Source organism: Bufo gargarizans, chromosome 2 (genome assembly GCF_014858855.1).
Source record: "Bufo gargarizans isolate SCDJY-AF-19 chromosome 2, ASM1485885v1, whole genome shotgun sequence".
Lineage (NCBI taxonomy): Eukaryota > Metazoa > Chordata > Amphibia > Anura > Bufonidae > Bufo > Bufo gargarizans.
In genome coordinates this window covers 111,796,950-111,824,556 of record NC_058081.1, presented here as the reverse complement: position 1 = coordinate 111,824,556, position 27,607 = coordinate 111,796,950, and the positions used below count along the sequence as shown (strand labels likewise).

Sequence of the window (27,607 nt, the reverse complement as noted above, 5' to 3'; positions counted from 1 at the left end):
TCTAACCAAATTTACATCATGACCCTTCTTTGCCTGGAAATTATTCTCTGACCTTGACAATGTGGACAGAGGTTTCTTTCATAATGAGGAAGTCAGTGCAAGATGAATGTGCAGTATTTTACCAACTACTCTGAAGAAAATGACTAGGGATGGGTGACTCCAGCATAACGGAAACCAGACAGATCCGTTATGCAGGCCATAGACTTCTATTATAACTGAATGCCTCTAAAGCCATTCCGTCATAGAATTGCGTTATGGTCCGTGGAATCCATAATGCAATTCACATTATACCACAACATGAAAAGAAAACGAATTTCAAAATATGAAGTTCACTCATCCCTAAAAAAAAAAAATGATGGATTGTCCACAAAATGACTGAATTTATTACATCATAAATATCTGGCTACAATTTTCACCAATTTATTTGTTTTCAGGGTCAGAGGTGGCTTCAGGTTAGTGGACAAACAATGAAAGATCTGATCACCTGACGAGCATTTGCTCTTTTGCCCGGTGACTGGTGGCATGTTGACACGCGTCAATGATCTGGTGTAGGAAGGAGTGTTCCTGATTTATAGTCCGTGTAACGATCTCTAGTTTACATGCATGTAATATGGGTCAGTTTTCCGTTTGGAAAAAAAAATAAAAAAAATTCCAAAAACTTTTAGCGAATGTGCATGGAAAATGGATCCAAATTACATGCATTTCCATTGCTTTAGTTACATTTCAGTGCTTTGATCTTTGCTTAGTGCACACACATGGGTGAGCAGCTTCAGTAAAGCAGATGGGTTGTATGGAAACAGCTTCTTTCTATGGAGTCTGTTAATGGCTCCCTGAAGCTCGAGCAGACACTGTGCAGATTTGTGCTGGATGCCCAAAGCCTGGTACGTAGAAGTTTGCTTACTTGCCGATGTAGTATGGAGTCTCAGACGCATTGCAGTCAGCCCCAGCTTCTTCATGTGTTTATCTATATCTGAGCTGTCACCGCCTGCACAGTGTGCCATGACTGGACATGGCTCGCTGCCTGACGCTTCTGATTCTGAATCTTCAGAGCTGTCATATTCTACAAGGCGTTGAAGAGCACCTAAAGAGGATGAGCTTTCAGACTGGTGAAAACATGGCGATGGCGTACCAATTTTTGGACCGGCCACAGAAGATTCTTGTGCACGTGACAAGCCCACTGTCTGCAGAGGATGGACAGAGTCACTGGCCACAGTAGGTAATTGGAGAGAGGCCAACTTGTCAAGAAAGGTGCAGGTTGAGCAGAACTGAGGCCAGTCTTCCTTTAGAAGCTTCAAGTACCTGACAAAGTACTCCAGAAAGCAGGTCTCGGAGGAGATCAGGAAGTCCAGCAGGACTGATGCATCAAACAACAAATTCTTTAGCAGAAACAGGAAGATACAATGGGGGTTCATCCCGCACTGATGTGATGGCAATTTTAGAATATCTTCATCATCACTAGTCGCAGTGCACGGTCTAAAACAAGAATACAAAAACAACAACATGCTTGTCATGCACAGAAGGTCAAGGAGGCATGCAAAAGTTAAACGTTATTGCTGCAACAACCCTTTAATCCAACATATAAAGCCGCAAAAAGGAAAAATAAATAAAGCCACACATACAACCAGAAACATATTACAGTATGTGTAGTGTATACTGTGTTTAGTGTAGGGACACAGTTGAAAGGTCACCATAAAGTGGGCTTCTACATTCTGATCAATATACATTAAAGGGGTTGTGCAGTCAATATAAACTGATGACCTATCCTTAGGATAAGTAATCAATATATGATTGGTGGGGTTCTGCTCAAACCAGCGCTGCGTCCTCTTCCAGATTACACTGTGTGCTGTCTCTCTTGCAGCAGCGGCGCAGTATAAATACAAGTACCTGCCCCAGTCAAGTGAGCAGAACAAGCACTTGTAATTACACTGCGCCTCTGAAACGACGCACAGTGTAATCTTGAAGAGGAAGTGGCGCTTGTACGAGTGCCACCTCCTCTTCAAACAGCTGATCAGTGGTGGTGCCAGAAGTCGGACCCCACGATAAGATATTGCTGACCTATCCTTAAAGGGGTTATCCTAGACTAAAAATTGTCCCCCGTATGCCTGTGCCCTTTACACTCATTCTACTTACCTGGCTTCCCGCGCCACCGCTTCTCCCCATGTGCGGATGAAAACATCCAGTGTCGGGGGGGCCCTCCCCAACACCGGATGGATTCATCCGTGCACTAGGAGAAGCGGCGGTGCGGTGACCAGGAGCAGAGTGGGGAGCCAGGTAAGCATATTTAGTGTGAGGGGCCCGGGCATATGGGGGACATTTTTAGTCTCGGAGTCTCGGATAACCCCTTTAAGGATAGATCATCAATATGTACTGGAAGGACAACCCCTTTAAGAACCTCATGAACATTTTTACAAAATGTGCTTAGCTGCAATAGATGAATGCATAGCATGAGGATGTGCAGTCCATGTGTTTACACATAATGAGTCATCCAACATGGGAAAATAAAATAAATACATTTAAAAACTTTATAAGGACAGCTGGAAAGGTTGTCTCTTCTTTCTGGTGGTGATCCAGTCTTTGTTTAGACTATTTGTTTAGGCAGCGCACGTCCTGGATTACCAAGCAGAAAAGGACATTAATCCATTCGGATCAGTGAGGTTTCGGCTACATATGAGCCTTTTTCAACCATATATACATAGCAGTAAGGCTACTTTCACAATAGCGTTTTGGCTTTCCGTTTCTGAGATCCATCATAGGCTCTCACAAGCAGTCCAAAACAGATCAGTTTTGCCCTAGTGCATTCTTACTGGAAAAAGATACGCTCCGAATGCATCCGTTTGCCTCCATTCCGCTCTGGAGGCGAACACCAGGCAGCGTTTCTGTCCGCCATGTGGTGCAAAGTAAGAAGGATCCGTCCTGACACACAATGCAAGTCAATGGGGATGGATCCGTTTTCTCTGACACAAATTTCAATGGTGTTCATGACGGATCAGTCATGGCTATAGAAGACATAATACAACCGGATCCGTTTGTGACGGATGCAGATGGTTGCATTATTGTAACGGAAGCGTTTTTTTGCAGATCCATGACAAAAAACACTAGTGTGAAAGTAGCCCAAGCAAAATATATACACACCCAGAATAATGACATAGTGACACACAAGGTCAAACAAATGTAATGGGTCATCAAATTACTAGGTCAAATAAAATATGTAACTGGGCTGATACAACACAAGCCTGTATAGCTTGCAAGATTGCTCAATGACCTAAACATTAAGAAAGAGTTGTATCAAAAGTAAAAGAAAAAAAAAAAAAAAAGAAGTACTGTGGTGCTCCAAGTGGCAGGGCTGACGTGCCTTGTGTTAAGAGCACTTCAGCGCATGCTCAGATATAATGTAGGTGGGACTAGCATGTCTAAGAGGAAGAGAATGCTTGCGCATGCGTACTTCAGTAAGACTTAATTACAAGCAACCTGCATGTGACTGCTGCAGCCAATCAGTTGCTGTAAGCAAAAGTGAGGCAAGTACAATTTATTTTGGGGCACTCACAACAGTTTTAAAGTGTAATTGTCATTTCAACTTATTTAATAAAAAATGTGTAATTATGTTAATAACAGTGATCCCAAGTTACAATATTAACTGGTTCGAGGATGACCAATGTATGTTGAAATAATTGTAACCCGAGTCCATAACACTATGGAAAGCTGGTAATTGGTACCACAACCCCAAAATGTCCTCCCAAGATGAGAGCATGAAGATTTAAGAAAATCAGCTGCGCAGCAGCCTTCTCACAGTTTACCGCAGGTCCAGTGACGTCACGACTAGTATCAACTAGCGTGGGCGGGGCTAAGCTCTGTAAACTTGAATGGAGCTTAGCCTCGCCCACACTAGTTGATACTAGTTGTGACGTCACTCGGCCAGCGGTAAACAGTGAGAAGGCCGCGCCGCTGCCTTCTCAAACAGCTGATCGCGGGGGTCCTGAGTGTCGGACCCCCGCCAATCAGAGGATAGATCAGTTAAAACAAAGTGCAGAACCCCTTTAACATTTTGAGGGAAGCATCCGTGCTTCCGTTTCCGAACGAGGAGAAGAAGAACGAGGAGAAGAAGAACGAGGAGAAGAAGACAAGATTAGGCATTTTCTATCATAGTGCCGGCGATGTGCAGTCCACAGATTGCGGAATGCACAATGCTGGTGTCCGTAAGTGTTTTGTGGATCCACAAAACACGGACATGTGAATGGACCCTCATAGTAAAATTATTAAAGGTTACGTTTTACCTTTATGTATATTGTAATGGATTGCCTTCCTTGTACAATGTGATAATATACTTTCTATGTTAGAAAGTATATTATGGTGCATTTGTATTGTGCGGTTCTGCAGGTATATAGAGGGACAAGCGTTCTTGGAAGAAATAACTTCTACTGGTGTGATATACCAGTCCCCCCCCCAAAAAAATATAACTGATTGATGCGGGGTGTTCTATACCAATATACTTTCTTTATAGTGCATTTGGGTACTGTATAGTGCATTTGCGCAGGAGCATATGCGAAAATTATATTGCCGATATTTTGCATTGAAAAAAAATAATGGAGATCGCAAATTTGAATAATACATCTTGTATGTCACTGTCCATGTTGTAGGACTATGTGCACTTCTAGTAATTATTTCTTAGCTGCAAATATGAGCTGAAGGATTTTCAGGTTCGCCTGCCATTAAAATGAATGGGACCCGCCGCAAACTTGCAGTTCGCGAACATTTGATCGCGTTCACGAACCGTCCCGGTAGATGTTCTTCTGCGTACTCTCTGCCTATTGGAACTGCTGCTGGCACCCCACGCTCATATTTTTACATCGTGACCCTGGTTAGTAAGCACTGGGAAGATAGAGGAGCATGGTGCTGACAGTATGTGTATACTGTACCTATACTGAGCGAATCACTGCAGCCCCTCTGTTTTCCAGTACGTCCCTGGTAAGTGAGAGGGGAGTGGGACTGCAGCAATCAGTGCTGGCAGCATCCAATAGCGGCCAACTGAAAGTTCGTTCAGCTGACATCTCTCCATGTTCCACATACACGTTCGGCCAAACAGGTCTATGTATTATATGGAGAGAAAGCTGCCATCAGACACTTCTGGCAGTGGCTTATCTTACTGGAGAACCAGAGGATCAGCCAAAAACACTCATTTCATCCGATCCTGGTCTCTGACATCATGACGGGAGAGTTGGGGGACACACACACACACACACACACACACACACACACACACACACGTGTTTCGGCTGAACTCTGCATCCTCATTCTACGATTTTACAGGTTTGTGTATGGCCAGCTTTAGTGAAAATCATCAATTTGCTTCCTACAATAGATTATAAATCAGGGGTCGGCAGCCTTTGGCACTCCAGCTGTTGTGAAACTACAATTCCCAGCATGCTCCATTCATTTATATGGGAGTTCCGAGAACAGCAGAGCAAGTATTCATGATGGGATTTGTAGTTCCACAGCAGCTGGGATGCCGGAGACTACCTACCCCGGTTTTATATAAATGTAGGGAGGCAGCGGCTGATGCAGAGAAGATGCTTGCCTCTGTATCCGTTTTCAGTATAATGTCGAGGGCAGATTCTACTTCGCAACACTCATTAGATTTTAATAAAATAACACAAAATTCCCTAATAAAAGTATACTGCAAAACGTAACATTACTGTCTATATGCATTTTTTATAAAAAGTTTAAATGACCATTACTTTAAAAAGGGTCAGTAAGTTTTAGTCAAACTTTTGATTTTGAGACATAGCAATAGTTTTGATCAAATGGGGTCTAAGCGCCAAGAGCCTAACAGATTGCTTAGAAAGAGTAGAGGAGCGGCCTCTCCTCGCTGCGGGAGAGGGAGCAAGACGCAGTTAATAGAAAGTCTATGGGCCCATCAGGATTCTGTCCTCTGTGGTGAGAAGAGCCCGAAAATTGCGTGCTCATCGCTCCTCATTCTAGCAATCAGTGGCACTCAGACTACCACCAATCCAAAAATTTCAGATCTACGACGTATCAAAAGGTCTACAAAAACTCTTGCTTTGTTCAGCCATTGGATAACCCCTTTACCAATTGCGCAGCGGCACACATAGTCCCTACTAGTCTGCAGGCACGTGGGGCCATCCATGAAATAGTCTGTGCATTAGAAAATAAATCCCTGTGCGACTCCAGATAAAATGTAAGGCACTCAGAGGTACAGTATGGGCACTCAGCAGGTTACAGATTATGGCATTGTACAACATAGTAAAATCACAAGACGGCCATGCGCACCAGGCCTTAGTGACACACAAAGCTGCACACCTTGGATTGTGTAGGTACATCTGAAGCAAACTCTTTGCTACCTCCAACATGTCATCATCCTGCTCTATAAAGGTGAGGGACACCCATTCACAGAAGTGCTCTGGTTCCTTCCATCCAAGATGTTGTTTTAGGAAAGTCAACAAGAGAGCCATGTACATGGAGGTTTCTGAAAATTCTGTATACTCTAGAGACAAAAATACAAAACACGTTCATTACCTTCAAATACAGACTTCGCTTCAAGTGTTATGCTGGTTATATACATAAGCCGTCATCCCAATGCTCATGCCATCTTTTCAGAACCCCTGTACACATGCATACTCAACCTGCTACCAGGCACCGATACCCCAAAGAAGAATCAGAAGTTTTGAAATCCTGACATCTGCTGTCAAAGGAGACTCAGCAGGCCCCACCAACATCTGCAGGTTCAGCTGACAAAGATTAAAAAGGGTTCTCCGGGATTTTGATAACCTATACTAAGGATAGGTCATCAATACCTGATAGGTGGGAGTCCTGGCACCCCTGCCAATCAGATGTACAAATATGCCACATAATTCCACAAGTACTTAGGCCTCTTCCTAGGCCATGTGATGTCACGTTCCTCAGTCACATGGCCTAGGTGCAGCTCTGTCCCATTTAATTGAATGTGCTGAGCTGCCATATTAAGGACAGCCGCTATCGTAGGTTAGCAAGCTATGAGGAGGCCAGGGCACATCTTTTTAAAACCGCTGATCAGTGGCCGCACTCCCGCCGATCTCATATTGATGACCTTTCTTGAGGATAGGCTATCAATATGAAAATACTGGAATAGCCCTTTAATGTGAATGGCCAACTTTAGTGGCAGGCCAGGCCTGCACTTCTAAATGTTTACCTGGGTAAGGCTCCGTTCAGACGTCCGTATGATTTTTACGGATCCACGGATACATGGATCGGATCCGCAAAACACATACGGACGTCTGAATGGAGCCTTACAGGGGGGTGATCAATGACAGGGGGGTGATCAGGAAGTCTATATGGGTGATCACCCCCTTGTCATTGATCACCCCCCTGTAAAGCTCCATTCAGACGTCCGTATGTGTTTTGCGGATCCGATCCCTATATCCGTGGATCCGTAAAAATCATACGGACGTCTGAACGGAGCCTGACAGGGGGATGATCAATGACAGGGGGGTGATCAGGGAGTCTGTATGGGGTGATCAGTGGTTCATAAAGGGTTAATAAGTGACGGGGGGGGGGGGGGGGGGTGTAGTGTAGTGTTTTATGTTACTTCACTGAGCTACCTGTGTCCTCTGGTGGTCGATCCAAACAAAAGGGACCACCAGAGGACCAGGTAGCAGGTATATTAGACGCCGTTATCAAAACAGCGTCTAATATACCTGTTAGGGGTTAAAAAAAAAAAAACATCTCCAGCCTGCCAGCGAACGATCGCCGCTGGCAGGCTGGAGATCCACTCTCTTACCTTCCGTTCCTGTGAGTGCGCGCGCCTGCGTGCGTTCACAGGAAATCTCGGCTCTCGCGGGAGGACGCGTATATGCGTCCACCCAGAAGAGCAGGGCCGCTGGCAGGACGCAATCCTGCGTACGGCGGTCCTGGAGCGGTTAAAGGGAACCTGTCACTGGGACTTTGTGTATAGAGCTGAGGACACGGATTGCTAGATGGCCGCTAGCACATCCGCAATACCCAGTCCCCATAGCTCTGTGTGCTTTTATTGTGTAAAAAAAACTGATTTGATACATATGCAAATTAACCTGAGATGAGTCCTGTATGTGAGATGAGTCAGGGACAGGACTCATCTCAGGTTAATTTGCATATGTATCAAATCAGTTTTTTTACACAATAAAAGCACACAGAGCTATGGGGACTGGGTATTGCGGAAGTGCTAGCGGCCATCTAGCAGCCCATGTCCTCAGCTCTATACACAAAATCCCGGTGACAGGTTCCCTTTAAATCAATGTATACATATCCCTCCCAAGGTGGGTAACCTGGTGACGCTACTAAACAATACCAGGATGTAAAGGTCTGTTTAACCTGCTGATTTTAGGTGTACAGAGGTATACCGACTCTCCCCTGACTCGTGATGTTTGGGCAGGGAATGAAAAGTCATGTTAAATTTCAACATGCCGATTTTATTTTGGGTCTCAAGGGAGCAGCTTATTCTCCACAAGTGTACATGTGTATGCCGGAAGGACAGATATTGAAGGTGTACTGCCACCTTAACTGAAGCTGCTCTCCATGTCCTGATCAGATACGTAGCTTTAAATGTTCACAAAATCCCATCCAGTCTTATTACTGACACAAGAAAAACTCAATTGCAACTTTCACTGACCTGGGTATAGCTCAGCCCCATTCACTTCAATGAACTGCGCCCAGGCCATGTGACATAGTTGTGATGTCACTGGCCTGCAGGAAGCAGTGAAAAGGTCGCAACACTACTGAGAGCACCTCAGCCCGCTCAAATAGCTGATCGCCGGGGGTCCCATGTGTCAGACCGCCACCAGATACTGATAAGGATAGATCATAAGTAAGAAAAAGGTATAGAACCCCTTTAAACTACTGGATACAGCAGATGACTGTTAGGAAGGAAGAGTTCCTTCCCAGCAATCACCCCTGCTCCTCAGTGGAGGAGAAAGCTACATTTACATGCAGCAATCTCCTCCACAGTATGGGGACGAATGATAGCTAATGCCATCACTCATCCCCATACGGAATCATTGTTTCCCGGCAGTAGAGTGCCGTTTCGGTGATCGCACGAGCAATACTATTACGCGATGAACAACCGTTTCACTTGTTCATCTCTGGCACCTTTACACAAGCAGATGACCTCTAACAAGCGTTCCTTTAAACACATGTTGGTGATTATCTGTCTGACGCTCTGGCAGTGTTAAGGGGCCTTCAGGTTGTTTTGAGAGATAAGCCAACAGAGAAGACTGGTAGCTGCTTTCTGATATCTCTATCCCCAAATATATTGAGCAGAGTCAAGCGTGTATGTGGGATTTAGGAGAGATAGCCGTCAGCCGAGCAAGTGTTCAGCTACTGAAGGTGTATGGGCACCTTAACATGTCATAGTAATCAACTGCCCAAAAACCCTACAAAAGAAACGGCAGTCTATGGCTTCGTTAACATCGCCGGTCAGCCTTTCCGTTCCCCTGCTCAGTTTAGGAGCAGGAGAACGGAAAGGACGGATTCGGCGCATAACTGAGCCGAATGGATCATAAAGGACCCCATAGACTATAATGGGGTCGGTTAGGTTTTCGCTCAGAAGATGATTTTGGAGCGGAGACAAAAAAGTTGTGCATGCAGGACTTGTCTCCGCTTCAAAAATCTTCCTCTGAGCGGAAACCTAACGGACCCCATTATAGTCTATGGTTCCGTTCGGCTCAGGTTACGAGTCTTCTCCGTCCTTTCTGTTCTCCTGCTTCTAAACTGAGCAGGAGAACGGAAAGGCTGAACAGTGATGTGAACAAAGCCCAAGTGAAAGTACAGCTTCACTGCTGCACTGGGTTGTAAAACTGGTGCCACCTTGTGGTGAAACCTCTGTCTCAGCGATATTGCATCTTTTTCCTTATAAATTAAGGATGAGCAAATAGACTTCGGATGAAACATCCAAAGTCGATTTGCATAAAACTTAGTTCCAATACTGTACAGAGCAGGAGCTATGTGGTACCGGGAATTTTTTTTTTTTACAGTACAAAATTAATTAATAAAGTTATTACGCGAAATCTCATAAGACTTTGCGAAGCAATAACTTTGGCTCATCGGAGCCAATACATTTTAATACTGTACGGAGCGCCGGCTCCATACAGTACTGTAACGGTGCTCCTGCATAACGGAAACGAGACAGATCTGTTATGCAAGCCATAGACTTCTATTATAACGGAATGCCTCTAAAGCCATTCCGTTATACATTTAGTCATAGAATTGCATTATGGTCCGTGGTAATGGAATCCATAACGCAATTCTGCTTTTACCACCAAACGAAGCGCAAACTAATTTCATAACATGAAAATCGCTCATCTCTAATTAAAAGTAATAAAATGGCCACCCTCCTATTAGTAAACACAAAACCTGTCCTAATCACACAGGAGGACAAGTTACTTCACAACACTTTGCTAAAGAGCTGCCCCAGCCTCCGCTCTGCTTGTCAGGGACTATGATCCTGAATACAGATAAGATCTTCAGCTGAATCTCTGTAGGAATGGCGTTCATGAGGAGACATGAAGTACAGAGATGACGGACAGGACAGGCTGTGGTAATGGAGACTGCATACAAGTGCTGCTGCTCATTATCCATATCCCTACCCTCGTCTCTGTAATTCATGTCTCTGCATGATCTCCATTTCTACAGAGATTCAGCTGAAGATCTTACCATCTGTATTCAGGATCATAATTCCTGACAAGCAGAGCAGAGAGGAGGACGAGGCAGCTCTTTAGCTCTGAAGTAACTCCTGTGTGATTAGGACCAGTTTTGAGTGTATTAATAGTTCGGCGGCCATTTTTTTCCCCTAATGATTGCTCAAGAGACTAAACAAGCCATTATAACTACTGAAAGGTATTTGGGAATATATTTATAATAAAATTATTTTTTGCATTTTCTTAATTCCCGGAGAACCCCTTTAATCCTCAGATGCCATGGTTTTTTGTAGCCACGCCATCTGAGGTAGCTTTCCCCAAGAGTGCTGCACCACAAATAGTGGTCCACAATGCACAGGTACTGGCATTGTGCAGTCAGTTTGCAGATGTGGACCCATTCACTTCAATGGGCCTGTGATCCGCAAGATACGTTCCGCACTGCAAAAATAATTTTTTGCGGTGCAGTCACAGACCGAAATCCTTTGGAAGCACTTTGTAGCGCTTCTGATCCATGCCTCTGCACCACTCTATCTTACGGATTGCGGACCCATTCACGTCAATGGGATGTTTGCTGAGCGCAATACAGGCATGGGGCACACACACTCGAGTGCACGAGCCCTTCGACTGCAAATGCCCAAAATTTACAGCAGTCTATAGGAGAATCAATCTAAAGATCGCATGCTCAGGGGGCATGGCCAGCACAGCATGAGTGAGCCGCGTTTTAGCTCAGCTCTGGCCCTTCAGCCCCTAGTACAAGCAGTGCCACTGGATCACAGATATGGGGAATGTTCAACCGCAATGTACCCACAGCATTATTCTAATATTAACAACACTGGCACAGATAGACCCGTTACAGAATCGCTCCTTAAAGCGCTAATGAATGACTTTAGGTCCTCTTTACAAGCAGACTTTCGTATTATGTTAACACCTTTGCAGAAGGAAATTTCAGAAGTGGGAAATCGCGCAACCCATTTAGAGAATAAAATGTCTGAATTTGCTAAAGCTCATAACAAGCGGGTGGAAACCACCAATGAAAAAAAGATGAGTTGGCGACCCTCCGTGCAAAAGTGATAGACCTGGGAGATAGGTCTCGTCGCAACAATATAGGATTCCTGAAGAGGTGAAAACCTGACCAGGTGCATGAATTCTTGACAGACTTTTATAGTTCTGTTACCTATTGCATCTCCAACCGAGCTCTTCATTGATAGGGCTCATAGAATACAGAAACCTAAAAGATTGTGAGCAGACATCTCTAGGGATGTAATAGCGCGCATTACTTTCTTCCATATTAAAGAAAACCTAATGGCTGCTGCACACAATAGTCTGGTAGTGCCAGAAAGATTTCGCCCCGTCTCTTTACACAGACTTGTCCGCAGCTACTCTTAGTAGATGTTGGGAGTTCCACAAAGCTATGAAAATCCTGAGAGAACACAGAATTCCATAAAGATGGGGCTTTACAGCTAAATGGTTGATATCCACAGAATGAGGCAAGCTGGTGGTATCCACTCCATTAGAAGCTCTACAATTGATCTCTAAATAGAACTTATCTGCACCTCGTGGATCTGCGACTCCGCCAAAAACTGCCTCTCCTATGCTCTTGGAAGAAGAATGGACCACAGGCAGGCAAAGGAATTCTCCAAATGACTGAACTTAATCGAGAGAAAATAAGCTTCTCTCTTTGTTCTTTTTCCTCAGGGAATAATCCTTCATTGTCTCAGGCCTGTTTGGTCGAATCTGGGACTTTTTGCATCTCCCCTCCTAGTAATGCCACTTTCCATCTGATCTAGGCATTAGGTGTTCCTTGAGATGGGACACATGTTTTTTGACCTACAGCTTAATGTTTGTGTATTTGTTGTTTTTATTCTTTGTTTTGTAGCCGGAGAAAATGCTTCACTGCAACTTAAAAATGCTTGGAGACAGAAAACGTGAAAGTCGCCAACTAGCAGTCTTACTGGTACATTACAATGGTACTTAAGTTTACTTCAATTATGCTAAAGGCTTAAATAGCCCATTCAAAAGATCTCAATTATGGCGGGAGGCCATTAAAACTAAATCTGACATTCTTTGTGTACAAGAGACATTTGCTTGCAGGCGACCTTCAGACTCAAAACAGAAGTGGTTTCCGGTTATAATCTCAGCAACTGCAGACAAGGGGGGGGGGGGGGGGGGAGGAGGGGAGTCTCTTTAGCAATACTATAGCATTCAAGCTAATAGATTCTCACACAGATGAAGGGGTAGATACGCAATACACTCTAGTAGCTGTATATGTGCCCAATAAGAATCAACTTAGATTTTTCAAGCGACTTTTCCGCGAGGGTGGGGACGGTCAGGAAGGGGTCCCTTTACATGGGGGATTTCAAATCGCTTATGTGGCCTGAACTAAAGCAACCCACCCTCTAAGGTATTCTGCCTAATGCAAAAAGGATTATTAGACGTATGGAGGTTGAAACACTCCACCGAAAGGGATTATAGTTTTCTTCTCCTCTGCGCATAAAACCTATTCTAGAATAGATCTCTTCCTGACAGACTATAACACCTATTGAAGGGTGACATCCTGCACGATAGGGGCATGGTCCAACCATTCTATGTGACCTATCTCAGTTACGATCTCTGAGCAGTATGACTCTCCTCCCACCATACCTTGGAGAATTAATGGAAGGATTTTACATTCTTCCAAATACCTACCCCAGTCCAAAACGGCTCTTGAACTGTACTACTCTTAATGATCGGGAACATACGGGCATTGCGCTGATTTGGTGTGCTCATAAAGCTTCTATTCGTGGTTATTACAAACCGGATTCCAAAAAAGTTGGGACACTATGCAAATCGTGAATAAAAACTGAATGCAATGATGTGGAGGTGCCAACTTCTAATATTTTATTCAGAATAGAACATAAATCACGGAACAAAAAGTTTAAACTGAGAAAATGTACCATTTTAAAAGGGAAAAATATGTTGAATCAGAATTTCATGGTGTCAACAAATCCCCAAAAAGTTGGGACAAGGCCATTTTCACCACTGTGTGGCATCTCTCCTTCTTCTTACAACACTCAGACGTCTGGGGACCGAGGAGACCAGGTTTCTCAAGTTTAGAAATAGGAATGCTCTCCCATTCTTGTCTAATACAGGCCTCTAACTGTTCAATCGTCATGGGCCTTCTTTGTTGCACCTTCCTCTTTATGATGCGCCAAATGTTCTCTATAGGTGAAAGATCTGGACTGCAGACTGGCCATTTCAGTACCCGGATCTTTCTCCTACGCAGCCATGATGTTGTGATTAATGCAGAATGTGGTCTGGCATTATCTTGTTGAAAAATGCAGGGTCTTCCCTGAAAGAGATGACGTCTGGATGGGAGCATATGTTGTTCAAGAACCTGAATATATTTTTCTGCATTGATGCTGCCTTTCCAGACATGCAAGCTGCCCATGCCACATGCACTCATGCAACCCCATACCATCAGAGATGCAGGCTTCTGAACTGAGCGTTGATAACAACTTGGGTTGTCCTTGTCCTCTTTGGTCCGGATGACATGGCGTCCCAGATTTCCAAAAAGAACTTCGAATCGTGACTCGTCTGACCACAGAACAGTCTTCCATTTTGCCACACTCCATTTTAAATGATTCCTGGCCCAGTGAAAACACCTGAGCTTGTGGCTCTTGCTTAGAAATGGCTTCTTCTTTGCACTGTAGAGTATCAGCTGGCAATGGCGGATGGCACGGTGGATTGTGTTCACTGACAATGGTTTCTGGAAGTATTCCTGAGCCCATTCTGTGATTTCCTTTACAGTAGCATTCCTGTTTGTGGTGCAGTGTCGTTTAAGGGCCCGGAGATCATGGGCATCCAGTATGGTTTTACGGCCTTGACCCTTACGCACAGAGATTGTTCCAGATTCTCTGAATCTTCGGATGATGTTATGCACAGTTGATGATGATAGATGCAAAGTCTTTGCAATTTTTCGCTGGGTAACACCTTTCTGATATTGCTCCACTATCTTTCTGCGCAACATTGTGGGAATTGGTGATGCTCTACCCATCTTGGCTTCTGAGAGACACTGCCACTCTGAGAAGCTCTTTTTATACCCAATTGACCTAATTAGTGTTAATTGGTCTTCCAGCTCTTAGTTATGCTCAAATTTACTTTTTCCAGCCTCTTATTGCTACCTGTCCCAACTTTTTTGGGATTTGTAGACACCGTGAAAATTTGAATCAATGTATTTTTCCTTTAAAATGATACATTTACTCGGATTAAACGTTTGATCTGTCATCTACGTTCTATTACAAATAAAATATTGACATTTGCCATCTCCACATCTTTGCATTCAGTTTTTATTCACAATTTGTTTAGTGTCCCAACTTTTTGGGAATCCGGTTTGTATATTAGTATAGAGTCTCGGGACAAATCAGAACGGGAGGCCAAGTGTGTGCAGCTTACTGACTATTATACAGCTCACCCAAATGAATAAACAATCTTATGAACAGGGAAGAGAAAAAGAACTTAAGGACTTGCACCACAGGTTACATCTTCTTCAGCTTCATAAGTATGAGCTAGCTTTAAGAAGACTTAAAAGCATCATACTATGGCCATAATAACAGGGCTACCTCTCTTTTGGCATCTAGGCAATATATAATATATTATCTCTATATAGGACTCCATAGCCGGGTTTTACTCCAAATTGTATAATTTCAAGGAGGACAAAAATACATCCCAACCTGATTCCAAAGCCATTGAAATGTTCCTTAATTCTGTGAAACTCCCACTAATTGATGTATCTCAGTTGGAAATCTTATTGTCAGAGTTTACATCTGCAGAAATTACTGCGGCCATTAAATCCCTCAAATCCAATAAAACTCCGGGTCCAGATGGAATCTCCAATGATTATTTTAAACAATTCTCCCCCAATCTGGTGCCATACCTTTGCAGATTATTCAATTAGGTTCGTGACTCTGGGTCCTTCCCCGAAGAATTATTTTCAGCAACGATAGTTACATTACCTAAACTGGGGAAGACGCCGGACAAACTGAGAATTTTCGCCCGATTTCTCTTCTAAGCACGGATTTGAAATTATATGCAAAGATATTGGCTACTAGATTGGCAGAAATCCTTCCTAAACTGATTCATGGTGATCAAGTGGGATTTGTCAAGGGTAGGCAATCAGTAGATGGCACAAGGAGATTTCTGGACCTGGTGGGGAGGGTGGAGACCTGTCGAACGCCTTCTCTGCTGCTTTCCCTTGATGCGGAAAAGGCGTTTAACAGAGTACATTGGGGATACCTAGAAGCTGTACTAAGAATAAAAAAAAATTGGGATCAGTGGCATGGCCCAAAAAGCCATATTCTACCCCATCAGCAAAGGTACTGGCCTCTGGTCATTTATCGGATTCATTCTATATTACAAACAGGACAAGACAAGGGTGTCCCCTTTCCCCTTTAATATTTACATTGGTCATGGAACCTCTGGCTGAGGCTATCAGGTCCTCAAAAGGGTTTACAGGCATTAAAATCAATGGGGTAGACCACAGAATAGGGTTATTCGCTGATGTCATTATAGCTTTAACCAATCCCCAGAAGTTTCTTCCAGAAGTTATGAACCTTTTTTCGCAATTCAGTGACATCTCATATTATAAGCTTAATGCTAACAAGTCCCTCATGTTAAATATGGGACTTTCTCCCAGGTTAGCTTCTCAGCTAACATCCCAATATCCATTCAAGTGGTCACATAAAGGTTTGCCGTACCTGGGAATAACACTTGCATTCCCTTCTACAGAATTGTTTGCTCACAACTATGTTCCTTTGAATAGGATAATCAAATCTGATATAGCAGCCTATTCTAAGGTGGAGGTATCTTGGGTGGGAAGGGAAGCAACTGCTAAAATGATGCTCTTGCCCAAAATACTGTACTTTTTTTTTAGGAATCTCCCTATTGTGATACCCAAAAAATACATTGCTGGCTTACAGTCATTATTGAATGCCTTTGTTTGGAATAATGAAAAGCCTAGGGTAGCTGCATCTACTTTATACAAATCAGAGGCGCAAGGCGGTTTGGGCCTTCCTAATTTACTTTGTTACTACCATGCTGCAATACTTGATCAAGTAAGGTGCTGGTTACAAGGGGATAATGTACCACAATGGGTTTAGATAGAAAAATATATTATTGGGCCTTCACCCTTAAAAAAGGACGATTTATTGGCAATCCTTATTTAAAAAAATAAATAAAAAATAAATAAATAAATAAATAAATACTGACTCAGTCTTTGCCACCAATGAAAGCAAGTTTAGATACATGGCTTAAAAAAAAAAAAAAAAAAAAAAAAAAAAACTGTGGTAAAGAAACAGTTGGTTTAATGGAATATATTTGACATCACCTTACATATGGTGAAACTGCTAATACCAGATATCTCTTTTTCAAATTTATAGCTGCGGGAATTACCAAAGTCCGTCAGATTTGGAGTTCAGGACAGTTGGTCCCCCTTCTCAACCCTGACTAGTTCCTTTCAGATGTATCAGCAACCTGTTGGAGATGTGAAAAGTAATGGGTGACATAAAACACATCTTTTGGGGATGTGAAGCGCTTATGGTCATTTGGGATAAAACACTATCATTACTAAACAGGATTTTGGGCACAGATATGCCCAAAGATCCTGCTCTCTGTTTATTTACTTATAGGGATTGAGGATTTTCCAAGAGTCAATAGGGTCATAATATTTCATATTCTTACAACAGTAAAGACATTAATAGCTAAACATTGGCGTTCCGCCAAAATTCCTTCACTTGATGATATAATACGCAGGGTAAGCTATAATTGCGCAATGGAGGGTACGATAGCTTCCTGTAGGGGTTCTTAAGATTCCTATTTGCAGTATTGGAATAAGTGGTTGCACAATTATATTTTTTGCTCCTCTTAACATTGCTTTGTTCTTCTCCGACACAGTTGTGTTGTATTGTTGTTTTTGTTCCCTCATCTCCTCCCCTTCTTACCCTCCCCCTCTCCTTCCTTACCTTTCTACCCCTTCCCTGGGTAACTATATGACAACTGCTTACACGTAACTTGACTACTAGAGATTGTGTATATTGTCAAACGTTTCTATTGTAATGTGTATACATTGCATTTCTTTTTCATCATCAAATTATTGGGCTACATGTGTATACAATGTAACCTGTTACCCCTTTGTTATCAATAAAAAAAAATAAAAAAATCGGGAAATAAAGATAGCATGTGCCGATCCCCTAGGATGACTTTTAAATAAGGAAGGCTTTTTAAAATCATCCCTCTTTCTTCAAAATAAAGATAAAAATAAATATCACCCACACACTCCAAAGTGGCATAAATAATAAAACTACAGATAAACGCAAAAAATGAGCCCTCAATTAACAGACATAATTTTAAAACAGAAACTGGGATCAGAATATGGAGATGCAAAGGAGAATATTTTTTTATCATCTTTCAGTATTAAAAGAATAAAAAATAAAAAAATCTGCAAACGTGGCATTGCTGTAATTATACTGTGGCAGATTTATTTATTTTTTTACATTCCACCCCATCTGGATTTTTATTTTTATTTTTACAGCTTCACACCACATCAAATTCAAAAGTAGATGGTGCCAACAGAAAATGTATCCCCCCCACCCCCCGAAAAAAAAAAAAAAAAAAAAAAAAATAAAAAAAAAAAAATGGCCTGGGCCTAAAGGGTTTGTTCTGCTATATACATTCATGAACTATCAAGAGAAGTAGTATAATTACAAGCACTGGCTCCATTCACCTGAATGGAGTGAGTACTTTTATTACACTGCACTTGCGAGATGACAAGCAGTGTAATGAAGATGAAGCTGCGCTCGCATAGAGCAGTTCCTCCTTTTCATCCAGCTGATTGCGGGGCGGGTTTCAGGCACCCACACCACATAGCTCTGGCAGGACAATCCCTTTAAACATATTTCAAAAAAATATTAATAATTATAAAATTATATATATTTTACACACACAGTGGATAAAAAAATAAAATAAAAAAAAGTCTACACACCCCTGTTAAAATGTCAGGTTTCTGTGCTGTAAAGAAAATGAGACAAAGATAAGTCATTTCGGAACTTTTTCCACCTTTAATGTGACCTATAAACTGTACAACTCAATTGAAAAACAAACAGAATTATTCTAGGTAGAGGGAAGAAAAAAAAAAATATATATAAAAATAAAATAATATGGTTGCATAAGTGTGCACACCCTTCAACTAATACTTTGTTGAAGCACCTTTTGATTTTTATTACAGCCCTCAGTCTTTTTGGGTATGAGTATCAGCATGGTACATTTTGACTTGGCAAGATTTGCCCAATCTTCTTTGCAAAAACACTCCAAATCTGTCAGATTGCAAGGGCATCTCCTGTGCACAGCCCTCTTCAGATCACCCCACAGATTTTCAATCGTATTCAGGTCTGGGCTCTGGCTGGGCCATTCCAAAACTTTAATCTTCTTCTGGTGAAGCCATTCCTTTGTTGATTTGGATGTATGCTTTGGGACGTTGTCATGCTGACAGAAGCCTGAAGTTTTTGTGCCAATATTGACTGGTATTTGGAACTGTTCATAATTCCCTCTAGCTTCACTAAGGCCCCAGTTCCTGAAGAAAAACCGCCCCTTGGCATGATGCTGCCACCACCATGCTTCACTGTGGGTATGGTGTTCTTTTGGTGATGTGCAGTGTTGTTTTTGCGCCAAACATATCTTTTGGAATTATGGCCAAAAAGTTCAACCTTGGTTTCATCAGACCATAACACCTTTTCCCACATGCTTTTGGGAGACTTCAGATGTGTTTTTGCAAAATGTAGCCTGGCTTGGATGTTTTTCTTCTTAAGAAAAGGCTTTCGTCTTGCCACTCTACCCCATAGCCTAGACATATGAAGAATACGGGAGATTGTTGTCACATGTACCACACAGCCAGTACTTGCCAGATATAACTGCAGCTCCTTTAATGTTGCTGTAGGCCTCTCGGTAGCCTCCCAGACCAGTTTTCTTCTTTTCATCAATTTTGGAGGGACATCCAGTTCTTGGTAATGTCACCGTTGTGCCGTATTTTCTCCACTTGATGACAGTCTTCACTGTGTTCCATGGTATATCTAATGCCTTGGAAATTCTTTTGTACCCTTCTCCTGATTGATACCTTTTAACGATGAGATCCCTCTGATGCTTTGGAAGCTCTCTGTGGACCATGGCTTTTGCTGTGGGATGTGACTAAGAAAATTACAGAAAAGACCAACTAGAGCAGCTGTACTTTATTTGGGGTTAACCAGGCACTTTAAATGATGGCAGGTGTATGATGACTCCTATTTAACATGATTTTGAATGTGATTGCTTAATTCCGAACACAGCTACATCTCCAGTTATAAGAGGGTGTGCACATTTATGCAACCACACTTTTTTTGTTTTCTTCCCTCCACCTAAAAGATTTCAATTTGTTTTTCAATTGAGTGGTACAGTTTATAGGTCACATTAAAGGTGGAAAAAGTTCAGAAATGTCCTTTTTTTACAGCACAGAAACATGACATTTTAACAGGGGTGTGTAGACTTTTTATATCCACTGTATAAATAAAACATTTATATACACTCACCAAAAGAATTAGGAACACCTGTTCTATTTCTCATTAAAGGGAGTCTGTCAGCAGATTTACCCCTTTTTAACAGTTGCCATACCGCTGTAGCCGCAACACAGATGATTAACACAGTACCTTTATATGCTTTGGTGGACTTTTAAATATGCCAAAAACGAACTTTGATGAGGGCTTGCAAGTGCCCAGGGCGGAGTCCACCGGGTTGGAGCCCAGGCAGCTCTGCCTCTTCGGCTCTTATCCCCGCCCAGCCTCCTCCTCTGCCCGCCTATCTGTTTTCTCTCCCCCTCAGCGAGATCCCGCGCCAACGCGATGACTTTCTTGGTCGGGGCAACCGATTATTATTAATATTTTAATAATTTGGACTTTTTGAATGTAGCGATGTGTTTATTTATTGTTTATATATTTTATATACAGGTCCTTCTAAAAAAAAATTGCATATTGTGATAAAGTTCATTATTTTCTGTAATGTACTGATAAACATTAGACTTTCATATATTTTAGATTCATTACACACCAACTGAAGTAGTTCAAGCCTTTTATTGTTTTAATATTGATGATTTTAGCATACAGCTCATGAAATTTAAGATTACACTTACCGGTAATCACTTTTCCATAAGCCCATGACAGCACCCTTGAGAGACCGCCTCCATCCAGGACAGGAAACAGGAACTTTCGTGGAGAGCTCATAAGGAGGAGCATGGCCCCGAGACCACCAGTTAATCGCAAGAACTTGTCCTAGACCACACTCTTCTCTTTTTTTTTTTTGTATATATATATTTATATATATTTTTTTTTTTTCCTATATATATATTTTTTTATTTTTTTATATGAATATCAGGGTGGGAATAAACCCGGGTGCTGTCATGGGCTTATGGAAAAGTGATTACCGGTAAGTGTAATCTTAAATTTCCCTTTCGCCCATGACAGCACCCTTGAGAGACGATTAGAATAGAAATCCCTTTATTTCTTAGGGTGGGACTACCGCCTGGAGGACTTTCCTACCGAAGGCTAGCTGTTCTCTATTGCCTAGGTCCAATCTGTAGTGACGGAAGAAGGTGCTAGGCGACTGCCATGTGGCTGCTCTACAAATTTGTTCTAGGGTAGCGTCAGCCCTTTCTGCCCAAGTGGTGGAGACTGATCTTGTAGAATGAGCACCAAAACCCCCCGGGGGCGCCTTTCCAGCTGAAGAATAGGCCAAATTAATGGCTCTTACGATCCATCTGGAAAGGGTTTTAGAAGAGGCTGGGAGGCCCTTATTTTTCCCACTAAACTGAATGAAGAGTTTTGAGGTTTTCCTCCACTGACTAGTAACCTCCAGATAATGAGATAGGCATCTTTTACATCTAAACAGTGCAGTTTTTCCTCTTTTTCATTTCTCGGATCTTGGCACAGGGAAGGAAGGATAATGTCCTGCGTTCTATGAAACATAGAAACCACTTTCGGTAAGAAGGAAGGGTCTGGTTTAATGAGAACCCTATCATCTAAGATGTTAGTGTACGGAGGCGAGGTAGAGAAGGCTGAAATCTCACCAACCCTCCTTGCTGAGGTAATTGCCACAAGAAACGCTGTTTTGAAAGACAAAATCTTTATAGGTAACTGTTTAAGTGGCTCAAAGGGAGGTTCTGTGAGGCTAGTAAGGACCAAGTTGAGGTCCCAGGGGGGAATTGAAGGTCCAGGTATAGGCCTAAGCCTGCTGATGGCTTTAAAGAATCTTCGGACCCACGGGTGGCTAGCGATGGGAGAATCAAAGAACGCACTCAAAGCGGATACCTGTACTCTAAGAGTACTTGGCCTCAAATTTTTTTCATGTCCAGCTTGCAAAAAATCTAAAATCCTACACATAGGTGGGGGATTTAAAGGATTCACTGGATCCTTGGCAAACTTCTGGAAGGTGTTCCAAATCCTGAGATAAATAGAGGAGGTGACATCCTTTCTGCAGGATAGTAAAGTGGAAACTACGCTCTTGGAGAGTCCTCTACTTTCTAGGATTTCCCCCTCAAGAGCCATGCTGTTAGGTGTAGCTGCTTCACACTCGGATGATTGACTGGTCCTTGGGATAGAAGATCTTGCCACTCCGGGAGAATCCAAGGGTCCGTCAAGGATAGCTTCCTCAACCAGGTGAACCAGGTTCTTCTGGGCCAGAAAGGAGCAATTAAGATCACTGTTGTTCTTTCTTGTCTCAGCTTCTGTAAGAATCTTGGAAGAAGCCTTAATGGAGGAAAGGCGTAGAGGAGCTGGTTCGGCCAGGGAAGGGAGAAGGCATCTATCCCTGTTGGTGAATCTCTCGTGCTGAGGGAAAAGAAACGATGACACTTTCTGTTTTCTCTGGTGGCGAACAAGTCCAGATGAGGACGACCCCAAAGTCGAATTATTTGATCGAACACCATTTGGTTCAGACACCATTCCCCCTGGTCTAGTGTATTTCGACTTAAGAAATCTGCCACTTTGTTTTCTGAACCTTTTAGATGTATTGCCATAAGGGACGGCACAGAAGGAATTATAAGGGAAAAGATATCCGTTGTTAACCGCATAAGATTTTCTGATCTGGTTCCTCCTTGTTTGTTCAGATAGGAGACCACTGTGGCGTTGTCTGAAAAAACTTTTATAGACTTTCCCTGTAGTAAAGGAAGAAACTCTTTTAAGGCGAAAAAGACCGCCCTCAGTTCCCTCATGTTTTGGGAGTCTAGACTCTGCTCTCTTTCCCAAACACCTTGTCTTAAGTACCCTTGGCAACAGGCCCCCCACCCGGAAGGACTTGCGTCGGTGGTAAGGGTAACAAAGTCTTGTTGGAACCAAGGGAGCCCCTGGGACAGGTTTACGGGGTTCAGCCACCAGTGAAGGGACTGGATCACTTGGGGGGTGAGTGTGAAAGGTGTATCTAATGGGCGGAGGGAGCCCTGCCACTCCTTCAGAATTTGCCACTGTAGGGGTCTGGAGTGAAGATGGCTCCAACTGACCGCTGGTATGGTTGAGGTCATTCTGCCCAAGACCGCCATTGCTTGTCTGATAGTAGGGTTCTCTGCCGATATCAGGGACTGAACCTGTTGTATTAATCTCTGAATCTTGTCCTGGGGTAGAATACAGAGTAGTTTCTTTGAGTCCAGCATCATCCCTAAAAAGATGCAAACTTGGGAAGGAATTAAATGGGATTTTTCTCCGTTTATTTGCCAGCCGAGGTCTTCTAGGATCTGCACTACTTTTTTGAGGTGCGCTTCTAGAATGGATTTTGACTCTGCTACCACCAGGAGATCGTCTAAGTAAGGTATTAGTAAAATGTCTTTTTCCCTTACATGAGCCATGACTTCTGCCATGACTTTCGTAAAAAGTCTGGGAGCTTGAGAAATCCCAAAGGGAAGGGCTGTGTATTGTAAGTGCTGGATGTGACCTCCTATAGAAACCGCGACTCTGAGGAATTTTTGACAGTCTAGCCGAATGGGAATGTGGTAGTACGCATCTCTTACGTCTATCGTAGCCATGAAGCAGCCCCTGAATAGATGTTTTATGACTGATTGGATCGACTCCATTCTGAATTTTTTGTAAGAGAGGAATTGATTTAAATCCTTTAGATTTATAATAGTTCTGAATGTTCCATCCGGTTTGGGGACCAGAAAAAGGGAGGAGTAAAAACCCTCGCCCTTCTCTGCCTCCGGCACCGGAATTAGAACATTTTTCCGAAGTAGGGATACAATCTCTTGTTGTAAGGCTAGATTTTTCCCCGGGTTTCCTAGAAAATTCGCGATTTTGAATCTGTCCGGTGGGCGGGAGACAAACTCTAGACCAAACCCCTCCTTTATAACGCCTAAAATCCAGGGACTTGAGGAGATTTTCTCCCAGGCGTAGAGGAAGAGAGAAAGTCTGCCCCCCACGGGAGAGAAACCGTCATTGCTGTGATGGTTTAGAGGTTGAGGAGGATTGGGAACTGAAGAGAAACCCCTTGCTTTTCCTATTCTTGTTGTCAGCTCTGAAGTCTTTCCTCTGCCCCCTAAAAAAATCTTTCTTGTTTTTGCGAAAAAAACGTTGTTTTTTCGGGGGTCTGGAGACAGGGAATCCTTTTTTATTGTCCGAGGCTTTATCCAAAAGGTCGTCTAAGACGGATCCAAAAAGATAATCGCCCTGACAAGGAATTGCACAAAGCCTTTTTTTAGATCCCGTGTCTCCCGACCAACCTTTTAGCCAAATAGCTCGTCTGGCTGAATTTGAAAGAGCAGCTGACCTAGCATTTAATTTTAAAGCATCGGCTGATGCATCAGAAATAAAGTCTACTGCTTTAAGTAGAGTGGGGAAAACGGTTAACAATTGATCTCTCGGGGTCTTGTTCTGAATGTGAGATTCTAACTCCTCTAGCCATAATTTCAGAGACCTAGCAGTGGATGTGGCGGCAATATTTGGTTTGAATGCTTGGGCTGAGGTCTCCCAAACTTTTTTCAAGTAAACCTCTGCTCGCTTATCCATAGGGTCTTTAAGAGAACCTAAGTCCTCGAACGGAAGGGCCGATTTTTTTGAAATTTTTGCAACAGGTGCATCCAATTTAGGGGGTCTGTCCCAGTTTACTGAGTCTGCCTCGTCAAAGGGATATTTCCTTTTTACATTTTTTGGCACAAAATTTTTTTTATCGGGTCTTTTCCATTCCCTCTGTATTAAAAACTTTATATTCTCGTTAACGGGAAATACTCTAGATTTTTTCTGCCCGAGATCACCAAACATGATATCCTGAACGGATCTTGGGTCTTTGGGTTCGTCTACTTTCATAGTCGCACGAACTGCTTTTAGTAAAGCTTCCGTATCATCGGGGGAAAAAAGTGGCCTGCCCGTGGATTCTTCATCCTGGGACGAGTCTGGGCTATCTAGGATTTCTCCCGTATCGCTTTCCTCTAAAGGATCTGAGTCAGATCTATTAGCCGTGCTTGATCTGGTTCCCAGGGAGGTAGAGGCTACAGCGGGAAAGCTCTTTTTGAAATCTTTCAGGGAATCCGAGACCTCCGTCTTTACCATCTCCCTAATACTCTGTAGAAGGGATGGGGACTCCTCCTCCACTAGTTTCTCAATACAACTTTGGCATAGCTTTTTCAACCAAGAGGGGGCCAGTTTCTTTTTACAGACGGCACACTCCTTCCCTCTGGTCTTTGAAATTGCCTTTCTAGGGCCCTCTTTTGTAGTCTAAATGCAGGAAGAAACAAGAGGGAAAGGAGATTTAGCTTAAAAAATGAAATAAATGGTGGGGAATGATCCCCCTTACCCCACCAGGAGTACCGGTCTGATCTCATGACCCTCCTGTTGATCGGCGCGTAGGGCACTCTCCTCCTCCATACTGCTGTGGGATAGAGAGTGACTCCCCGGATCCAAAGGAAATCTGGCTTCCTGTAAGGCTGGCTGGCTGGCTGGGCTGCTGCTGACCGTGCGACTGTGGGTCCGATCTCCTCGGTCGGGTCCTGCTGGAAATCCTCTGCGGCCTAAGTAGGAGAAGGCTCTTCCTACTTCCGGAACGCACGCTGCGTGCGTTCCAAAAACCGGAAGTCTCTACCGAGACCCGGATCTCGCTGCACCACGAGATTTTAGTTCCCCCTGCGCGCGGCAAAGAAGAAGGCCCCGGCCCGCCTGAGCACTGTCGGGCAGGACCGGCGTGCCGAACGCACCTCTCGGTGAGCCCGGGACTGCAGAGTATCGCCAGCGCAGCGTAAGCCAGACCCCAGCAGCAGACACCAGACTCCGGCCGGCGGCTCCTAGAGGAGACTTATGCCGGAACAGGTAACCCCACTTTAGAACAATTCCTCCGGGGCCCTGCAGCCTAGCTTTTCTTTTCCTCTCTCCACGAACCGTCCTCTGTCTAGGACAGGAAACAGGAACTGGTGGTCTCGGGGCCATGCTCCTCCTTATGAGCTCTCCACGAAAGTTCCTGTTTCCTGTCCTGGATGGAGGCGGTCTCTCAAGGGTGCTGTCATGGGCGAAAGGGAAAACCCAAATTTCCTATCTAAAAAAATTAGCATATCAAGAAAAGGTTCTCTAAACGAGCTATTAACCTAATCATCTGAATCAACTAATTCCTGAGGCTTTTAAAAACTCCCAGCCTGGTTCATTACTCAAAACCGCAATCATGGGTAAGACTGCCGACCTGACTGCTGTCCAGAAGGCCATCATTGACACCCTCAAGCAAGAGGGTAAGACACAGAAAGAAATTTCTGAACGAATAGGCTGTTCCCAGAGTGCTGTATCAAGGCACCTCAGTGGGAAGTCTGTGGGAAGGAAAAAGTGTGGCAGAAAACGCTTCACAACGAGAAGAGGTGACCGGACCCCGAGGAAGATTGTGGAGAAGGACCAATTCCAGACCTTGGGGGACCTGCGGAAGCAGTGGACTGAGTCTGGAGTAGAAACATCCAGAGCCACCGTGTACAGGCATGTGCAGGAAATGGACTACAGGTGCCGCATTCTCCAGGTCAAGCCACTTTTGAACCAGAAACAGCGGCAGAAGCGCCTGACCTGGGCTACAGAGAAGCAGCACTGGACTGTTGCTCAGTGGTCCAAAGTACTTTTTCCGGATGAAAGCAAATTTTGCATGTCATTCGGAAATCAAGGTGCCAGAGTCTGGAGGAAGACTGGGGAGAGGGAAATGCCAAAATGCCTGAAGTCCAGTGTCAAGTACCCACAGTCAGTGATGGTCTGGGGTGCCATGTCAGCTGCTGGTGTTGGTCCACTGTGTTTTATCAAGGGCAGGGTCAATGCAGCTAGCTATCAGGAGATTTTGGAGCACTTCATGCTTCCATCTGCTGAAAAGCTTTATGGAGATGAAGATTTCATTTTTCAGCACGACCTGGCACCTGCTCACAGTGCCAAAACCACTGGTAAATGGTTTACGGACCATGGTATTACTGTGCTCAATTGGCCTGCCAACTCTCCTGACCTGAACCCCATAGAGAATCTGTGGGATATTGGGAAGAGAAAGTTGAGAGACGCAAGACCCAACACTCTGGATGAGCTTAAGGCCGCTATCGAAGCATCCTGGGCCTCCATAACACCTCAGCAGTGCCACAGGCTGATTGCCTCCATGCCACGCCGCATTGAAGCAGTCATTTCTGCAAAAGGATTCCCGACCAAGTATTGAGTGCATAACTGAACATAATTATTTGAAGGTTGACTTTTTTTGTATTAAAAACACTTTTCTTTTATTGGTCGGATGAAATATGCTAATTTTTTTAGATAGGAATTTTGGGTTTTCATGAGCTGTATGCCAAAATCATCAATATTAAAACAATAAAAGGCTTGAACTACTTCAGTTGGTGTGTAATGAATCTAAAATATATGAAAGTCTAATGTTTATCAGTACATTACAGAAAATAATGAACTTTATCACAATATGCTAAT

General features: G+C 43.4%; 1 protein-coding gene across 2 annotated transcripts in view; it reads right to left on the bottom strand.

Annotated features, from left to right (window-relative positions):
• Positions 1 to 358: 358 nt before the first annotated feature.
• Positions 359 to 27,607, bottom strand: part of LINS1 (lines homolog 1) — a 60,439-nt gene continuing 33,190 nt past the window's right edge. For both annotated transcript variants that reach the window (XM_044279412.1, XM_044279413.1), the window contains 2 exons: positions 6,316 to 6,499; positions 359 to 1,473 (listed from right to left, as the gene is read on the bottom strand). In XM_044279412.1, coding sequence (XP_044135347.1) covers positions 717 to 1,473; positions 6,316 to 6,499 — 941 coding nt within the window. In that variant the 3' untranslated portion in view covers positions 359 to 716. The remainder of the gene's footprint in view (positions 1,474 to 6,315; positions 6,500 to 27,607) is intronic.